This window comes from Papilio xuthus, unplaced genomic scaffold, assembly GCF_000836235.2.
Source record: "Papilio xuthus unplaced genomic scaffold, Pxut_1.1 DF826575.1, whole genome shotgun sequence".
NCBI lineage: Eukaryota > Metazoa > Arthropoda > Insecta > Lepidoptera > Papilionidae > Papilio > Papilio xuthus.
In genome coordinates this window covers 1-8,322 of record NW_013532074.1, presented here as the reverse complement: position 1 = coordinate 8,322, position 8,322 = coordinate 1, and the positions used below count along the sequence as shown (strand labels likewise).

Below are 8,322 nucleotides of genomic sequence, written 5' to 3'. Positions count from 1 at the left end.
TGGAGGTGGCGGAGGTGGGGGCGGAGGGGGAGGAGGAGGTGGTGGTCCTAGTGGTGGAGGAGGTGGGGGAGTCGGCGGTGGCGGTGGTGGATAGTCGCAGTAGTGCGGGGAGCGTTGTATCCTGGTCAGGTCATCTGAAAAACATTGTTAGTCTAAATATTATCTGGTAGTGAAATAAAAAATATATATAGCAAGTAGTGTTGAAAGTAATTTCACAAGCGGGGGACCCAATATTAGCATTTGATCTTCTGTTTTGGCTATTTTACAAATAAGAAAACTTCTCGTTGAAAGATTACTAAGTGCACGTTACGGTACATTTAAGTGGAAAAACAAAATAAAATCTAAACCATTAAAATATTTAGTCCAATAGGATGAGAATATTGTTGAAGAATTGCAAACACCACGACTGCAATTGCTGAATTGGGACGAAAAAATTCCAATTAACCTAAACCTCTATACTTACTTTGTCCATCGGCTGTAGTGTACGCGACTAAAGTAAAAAAAGCGAACAGGACAGCTCTCCCTGCCATTTCGTTAGACCTAATGACATACATTGTAACATGTTATAAATTTTATACCTGTTTTATACAAACAACTTATTCGCCGAAAACTGCGAGTATCAGTTCCTGATTCGTACAAAAGTGATAATAAATCGTGTCGACTTATATGTAAGGTGTGAAATCAAATCAAAGTCGGGGGAATTACTTAGTAACAAAGTCTTGATGCTAATTTTGATTACGTAATGTTATACTTTATATTTATCTTTTAAATAATCTTCCATATTTTTCTACGAATAAACATCAGGACGTTGACTGAAACTCAAGTATGCAATTCATTGTTTGGTTGTCATGACATTAACTGTCAAGGAACTGTCAGAAGGTGCGAGTTAACATCAATTAGCTGACTGTTGTCTAACATTAATTTTCACTGTGGAAACACCAGTACTAAATATATTGGTATCTCTGTATTTTCAAGGAGAATAAGAGGGATGACAATATGGATTTGTACGAACGTTTCAACAGTAAACATATGATAGTTAGTCGAGTTAGGAGCAACCCCATCAGGTCTTAACAAAAATGGAGAGTATAAAAAATAATTAGGTTTTAATTTTTTAATTTTAGATTGGAGTTATTGGCGACTCGGTTAATCGGGGTTCTACTGTAATTACTTTCGTGTCCTAATAATATTTACAAATCCAAATTCGCTTTAAATACAATTAAATAAAAAAAAACGTTATAATGTATTAATTAACTCACGTGAATGTAAGTTGGCAACTAACCTCGTACTTACATGAAGAAATGTTTATAAACAAAAGAGTATGACTTACCGTGCGTGCCAAAGCAGTTGTTCAAAAACGTAAAGGCATTGCTCTCGTTCTCTTTGAAGAAAAAAAACAGAGTATAGTTTTCCGCAAATGAAAACCAACATACAGACAAAAAATTATGACATTACTTAGAACTCGAATTTACGAAGACTCTTTCTGCAGTAAACTCCGCGTGAATTTTGATTGGACCAGATATGGAAGCTGCCATCGAGTTTCACCTATCACCTATCCCTCCCTAATTTCCTAGACACATTTTTATCTCAGTTTTTCGGCGAAAATGAGATAGTTAAGATAATAATATTTGTTTGTAGCGTAGTAGCGTCGGTCATTTGACATCAGTAGATTATATTTTGAATTTATGGCATTGACCAATGCTGATATTCGTCATTATTGTACTAATAATTTTACAACAACTGTTAGCTCAAATCATAGATCATGTCAATACATTATACATCTTATATTTGTCCTCGTGTCTTCGTATAGAAAACTATTACAGGAACTGTTAGTGACCAGGTTATATGACGTTTGTCCTAGTATAAGACTTCATAAGAGTTCATATTACGAGGGCTGGTTTATTTATATGCCATAGTTACATATTATATTGACATTCGCTACCAGATACGATGACAACCCAATGTGAGATGGGATTTTCCGTACGTTAATTATCTCTTCCTAATTTAAAGACAATTTCTAGAGAAAATTTTCTCTCTAGAGAAATGTGTTAAAATAAAAAAAATACATTTCAAATTATAATATTTATATTGCCTATTTAGTAATATGGAGTGAATAAAATAAGTCAGAAATATTGGAAAAATATATATATTTCAATATCGGAAAAGTGACAAACATTCAATAAACGTAACATAATTTTATCAATTTCTGGTTGATTATGTACTTCAACCAGCTACGGAGAGGGCAATCGCTGATCCGCTGTGACTTTTGGCATTGCTCAGAGCGTAACTGCTTTTACCACAAGTGCTACAGCCGCTGTTTTGTTCCTGAGCTTGTTTCAAACCCTGTGCTGCAAGCTTTAGAGCACCACCTATACCTGTGTGAAGATCGCTCTGTTCTTGTTGATTCGCACCGTAGCTTCCAGAAGATGATCCACTGGCTTCGCTTGAACTGGAAGAACTCGATCCAGATGCAAGTTGTCCTTGACTTCCAGCGCCGGATTCAAAACCTGTCTGCGAACCAAGCTGCAGTTGTTGTTGTTGACCATTGTCCGCAGATTCCTGCTGTCCATAGTGGCCAGAGCTTCCTCCTACGAGTTGACCTGATGAGCTGAACCCATCGCCTTGACCTTGACTTTCACTATTAGACCCAAAACCTGTCTGTGAACCAAGCTGAAGTTGTTGTTGTCCATTATCCGCAAATCCGTTACTTTTGCCGAATGTGTTGAAACTAGATTCCTGCTGTCTATAGTGGCCAGAGCTTCCTCCTGCGATTTGACCTGATGAGCTGAACCCAGCGCCTTGACCTTGACTTTCACTGTTAGACCCAAAACCTTTTTGTGATCCAAGCTGTTGTTGTTGTTGTCCATTATCCGCAAAACCGTTACTTTTACCGAATGAATTGAAACTTGATCCCTGCTGTGCAAAGTGGCCAACTGAGCTTCCACCCGCGAGATGACCTGCTGTGCCAAATCCAGCTCCTTGATTTTGGTCTCTACCGTTGGAACCAAAACCTGACTGCGATCCAAGGTTTAATTGTTGTTGTTGTTGGTTTCCAGAGGATGCTGAGCTTGCACTGCTTGCACTGCCTGCCCCAAGACCTAAACCAGACTGTAATTGACCAAATTGACTGTTACTTTGTTGTTGCTGTTCGTTAGCATCAAATCCGTTGCTCTGGCCGTACACTGATCCTGATTGTCCAAAATGAGTGTTTTGACTACCGAAACCTGAGCTTTCGCCTTCAAAGTGGCCTCCTGAACCATAGCCAGACTGCTGATGTCCACTAATACCATCAGCTCCAAAACCTCTTTGTGATCCTAGCTGCAAATTTTGTTGTTGTTGTTCGTTCGAAGAAAATCCGTTGCTTGATCCAGATTGACCAAATTGGGCGTTCTGGCTTCCAAATCCTAAACTACCATCTTCAAGCCGTCCTGTTGATCCGAAACCAGAACCTTGAATTCCGCTTCGAAATCCAGATTGCTGTTGTTGCTGGTTTCCAGTAAATACAGAACTTGCACTACTTGCACTGCTTGAACTACCTCCAAAGCCAGACCCGGAATGCAAATGATCTGATTGAGAATCTAAATCTCCCCTTTCTGAATGTTGGCCTTCGAAATGAATTGCCCCCGCGTCGTCGTGATTGTTACTACTTGAAGCAAATGAAGAGCTTTGCGAAGCAGATCCAGCACCGAAACCTCCATGAATGTTTCTGGCTCCTTCAAAGCCCCCAAGGCCACGTCCGGGCGTGTAAAATTGTTGGTGGTGAAAAATACCTCCGTCTTTGAAACCAAAGCCTTTTCCAAATTGTAGGTCGCCGCTTTGGATGGAGAAATGTGATTCCTTAAAACTGCTCTTGCTGCCGCTGAATTTCTTACCGCCGCCAAATCCAACGCCCTGTCCGCCGAAGTCGCCACCTGATGATTGACCAAAACTATCAGAATCCTTGTCGAAACCAAATCGGTTACTTAATAATTCTGGCGCAGCTGTTCCTTTTTTTTCATCGTCACCCCCAGTGGCGGAAGCTAAAGCTAATGCTTGACTGCCACTTTGTGTTCCTCCGTCTATGGAAGCGGCTGCACCACTGAATACTCCATGTCCACCATTACTATGGGTCAGTCCGCTCCACTGTTCTGTATGAAACACCGGTGGTATACCTGGCGGAGGCGGTGGTGGGGGAGGGGCCGGCGCTGGTACTCCTGGAGAGTCGCATTCATCGCACGGTGCTGGTGACCGCGCTTGCCGTTTTAACACTGCGTCTGAAAGGGAGATGCATGATAAACATTTTAAGAACACGTCTCGTGATAAAACATGGTTTTAATGCTTGATCCCAAAATGGTACTATTATTTGTTGTTTTACATAAAAGATGTTTAATTAACATAACTAAAGTATAGTTAAGTTATTTGAAATAACTCTTAGAAATGTAATTTAGTAACTTTATAATACGATTTTTACCTTCATTTCGTAGTACAGATCCTTGGACAGCGTAGGCACAGATACCTATCAGTAGTACGAATGCTTTAGCCATCTTGTGGAACATCTGAAACTATTCTGATGAGAAAACTATCGATTCAGCGTTATATAAGCGACGTGTGATAAATTTTTTCCAAGAATAGTATAATTTAAAATTATAGGTAGCAGCAAATTGGAAGGTAAACATTAATGTTAGCACTACTTTTAAGAAATTTGAGTGGTTTTTTATTATTTTCATGTATAATATAAATTACGTCATGTTTGGATTTTTTAATTTCTAGAATGATATCCGTGAAGATACTTTGATAAACTAGTAGTTGGCAGTGAGAATAAAGTTAAAGGTTCAGATCTAAACACATTTGTTCATTCATTTGATTTTCGGGAACTTTCGTAAAAATGTAATTTTTATAAGAGTACGGGGGCGGCAAACGGACGGAGAGAACACTATGGTGATCAACGACACCCGTAATGTAATTCATTACTCATTACTTGTTAATTTCTCTGTTATGGAGTTCAAAATAATTAAATATTTTTATTTGGTGTCTTACGCTTTCCTGACAATAGTTTTTAATTGTAATAAATCATTTTTATCTTGATAATTTATAGAAATTGTAGGTATAAACTACAGAATTATAATTATATTATCTTTAAATACATGTATGGTAAGGATAACATAAAATATAGTGTAGTTTTATTGTTATTAATGAGGCAAATATTTATTTGTCAACTAGCAACATTGAAAAAATGAGGTAAGCGTATGGCTATGTCCCTGAAACGTCTATTTCTTGGTTCCAAGAACTTTTCCATTGTTTATTTTTAACAGAATTTCTGACACGTTTTGTGACACAGCAGATGTCTTGAAAGTGTTTGATAAAATTCTGCATTTATAAATCTGAAGCTTCAGTTTGTCTAATTTTCAGTATGATCAAGTGCTGATGTCTTTATTGTTAGTCGAGAGATTTCCATAGTAAACAGCGAGATCCCTGCCGTTACGGAGATACCTTCCGACAAACATCCATACATTCGCATTTATTTTAGTAAGAAAAAGATGTATACTAGTACAGATTCCATAACATAATATTATATAATAGTAGTATAGTACATATTCAGTTGTTTGTTTTTAGTTTTTAATATTATATTTTATGTTAAAGGCATAGAAATAAACCAGGTACAATTTTAATGTAATTTTATTGTCTTAAAATGGTTCATTAATATTAGGTTTACATATTGGGTAACTGACAACATGATTCTTATAATATCACATTTTTAACCAGAAGAAGCAGACTGAGCGTTGGATCTAGCAACTCCACCATTCCCTGAGCTTATACTGACACTCTTCGATATACTAATGTTCGTTCCAGACCCCGGCCTCGCACCGAACCCAGGACCACCGAAGCTAGGTCCACCAAATCGTGGTTTTCCAATCGCACGACCACCGAATCCTGGTTTACCGAAACCGGGTCTTCCGTATCCTGGTCCAAATTGTCCTGGAGGACCGAATCCACCAGCACTTGCTTTTGCACTAGCTTGACTGGCGGACCCGAATTGGGGTGAACGGATTATACGAGTGCCTGAAAAAGATAATCATCAACACAACATTCAGAAACAACCCTGTATATCAGAATCAGTTTTGCAGGACAATCCAATAATTTTATACTAGTGGTTGCCCGCAGCTTCGACCGCGCGGAATTAAAAAATCTAGTAACAAATATACCTTTGGGATACTTTACTTCTTAACAGTGAAAGTTTTTGTTTTAATCGGTTCAGTAGTTTCAAATCATACTTCAAGCAAACAAACAAAGAATCAAATATTTCATCCTTATAATAATAATAATAATAGTATCTGCCATGAAAATAAATGATTACATACCAGCTTCAACATCAAAGAAGCACGCGGCCAGAACCAAAACAACGAACAGTTTGAACATCCTGAACACTCGAAATATCAAACCTTAATACTCGTCTACAATCATCAAACTCAATTTATACCACTCAAATAAATACTAAATTTTCATACAAACATTACAATACAAATACTACTACGAAAATATTTTACTACTTAGAACAGGTCGGATTTTGTACCTTATGCTATTGATTATAAATAAATAAATCGATTGATGTGAGAAAAATTAGTAAAAAAACATATCATTTTGTAACATCACGCGAAAATTCCCTAATAGTATGTCAATAAGCAGACAACAGAGTGAATAACATAGTTTATTTACATTTATTTAACAAATTAAACAATAAAAGTTATTAATTATTAATAGTCTGTAGATACTATTAATTATTAATAATGTATTTAAGTTTCATAATCTAGCTCCAAACTCAAAGATTCAAACAACTTAAAGATTCTCTAGCTTTGTATTTGAACTTTTGAAGTACTACACAAAAGAAGCAATTGCGCGTTTCATCTTCTTTCCCTTCACACCCTTTTTCTTATATGGAAAGAATGCGTAGTGGAAGTGAACTTTCTGGATGAGAGGATGCATGGAAAGAGAAAATATTTTCTTTCTGTGCATCCTCTCCTCCGTCGATTAAAGGTAGGCAAGGCATATGCAATTACGTATGTCTATGGGCAACGGTCACTTCTCTATTTCAGCGATTTCAGGTGGCCGCTCGCTTGTTTGCCACCTTATGATATAAAAGATAAAAACTTTAGGTTAGAATTAATAATCACACTTAGTCCGCTACACGCCTTCTGTGTAAACTGCACAGTTTTAACTGAACTGTTGCACTGTACAGTTAAAACTGAACGTAAATCGTCGTCTACTTTTTTAAATACTTTGATCTTGTCTATTTTTAAAGAAATTGCATCTTCAAATTTTAACTTTATTATTGGAATCATACAAATATATGTTTATTCGAATTAAAGGTCATTGTCATATGGGTCCATAGAGACTGGAAAATGACCTAAGACATTGACATTTTTAAATTCTGAGAAACATAAGGTGATATTTGCACTAAACATATTGCAACATCGCATTGTACGTATGAGGAAAATAAATATTAAGAGACGCAACAACAGTACATTCTAAACATTTATTTTAATTTTTAAACCATTAGAAATGAATAATAATAAATTTAAATTGAATCAATTAGTATCATAGAGCACATCATTTAATCGTTATTAATAAGTAAAGAACAAAAAAAACACTTTACACTTTAAAGTTTCTTTTCCTTACACAATAGATCCTTTTTCCAGATGTTTCCAAGCTTAAATGATTTGTTTTCACGATACTAGAAGGTGGGTTCTTGACATAAGAAAATATAATTTAGAATTTAAAAACATTTGCAGTGTCTCATTAACATTTTATTTAGACAGTAATGCCTTTTAAATAACTGGAATCGAACTAAACTCTATATAAAACTACTTTCCGTAAGCGCCAGAGTTCGCACTGGATTGAGCCTCGCCGCCACCAGGGCCGGAATTAATACTGACGCTTTTAGATATACTGATGGATCCCTGAGGTATCTGCCCTCCTCCGTATCCGTATCCAGGTCCTCCGAACCCACCAGGTCGACCTCCGAAACCGCCACCACCAAATCCTCCACCTCCGAAACCACCTCCTCCGAATCCTCGGCCGCCCCCAAAGCCACCGCCAAAGCCTCTATCACCACCGTAACCAAATCCATGTCCGTGATGGTGATGGTGGTAATAGGGTCTGTTACCGTACGGGTCACCACCGAAACCACCGAAACCACCAAACGATCGCGCTTGCGCCTGCGCATTCGCTTCACTGAATTGAGGTGATCTTACAACTCGAGATCCTGAAAAATGGAGAAAATAACATAACATTTGCCTATACCTGTTTGTTAGGAGCACTTAATGCATGTAGAAGATTTAAAAAAGCCTT

At 37.4% G+C, this 8,322-nt stretch overlaps 3 protein-coding genes and 1 long non-coding RNA gene across 5 annotated transcripts; all 4 read right to left on the bottom strand.

The window, feature by feature from the left end:
* Positions 1-28: 28 nt before the first annotated feature.
* On the bottom strand, positions 29-625 carry LOC106122996 (uncharacterized). The gene is made up of 2 exons (XR_001228128.1): positions 464-625; positions 29-134 (listed from the first exon to the last, which is right to left on the bottom strand). It is a non-coding gene; the product is annotated as an uncharacterized LOC106122996 (long non-coding RNA).
* Positions 626-2,127: 1,502 nt separating this feature from the next.
* Positions 2,128-4,589, bottom strand: LOC106122997 (filaggrin-2). 2 transcript variants are annotated; one of them, XM_013319139.1, is made up of 3 exons: positions 4,448-4,588; positions 4,149-4,250; positions 2,128-3,908 (listed from the first exon to the last, which is right to left on the bottom strand). In XM_013319139.1, the coding sequence occupies exons 1-3, from the start codon at positions 4,530-4,532 to the stop codon at positions 2,221-2,223; spliced, it is 1,875 nt and encodes a 624-aa protein (XP_013174593.1). In that variant the 5' UTR covers positions 4,533-4,588; the 3' UTR covers positions 2,128-2,220. The 2 variants fall into 2 exon arrangements, with proteins under 2 accessions (XP_013174593.1, XP_013174592.1); XM_013319138.1 differs by having other exon boundaries at positions 2,128-4,250; positions 4,448-4,589.
* A 1,047-nt stretch (positions 4,590-5,636) lies between these two features.
* LOC106122994 (gastrolith matrix protein-like) lies at positions 5,637-6,447 on the bottom strand. Its single transcript, XM_013319137.1, has 2 exons — positions 6,336-6,447; positions 5,637-6,036 (listed from the first exon to the last, which is right to left on the bottom strand). The coding sequence occupies exons 1-2, from the start codon at positions 6,391-6,393 to the stop codon at positions 5,732-5,734; spliced, it is 363 nt and encodes a 120-aa protein (XP_013174591.1). The 5' UTR covers positions 6,394-6,447; the 3' UTR covers positions 5,637-5,731.
* A 1,388-nt stretch (positions 6,448-7,835) lies between these two features.
* Positions 7,836-8,236, bottom strand: LOC106122993 (ctenidin-3-like; the record flags this gene model as incomplete). Its single annotated transcript, XM_013319136.1, has 1 exon — positions 7,836-8,236. A coding segment is annotated over one exon (401 nt), but the record flags the coding sequence as incomplete, so codon positions are not given.
* Positions 8,237-8,322: the final 86 nt, after the last annotated feature.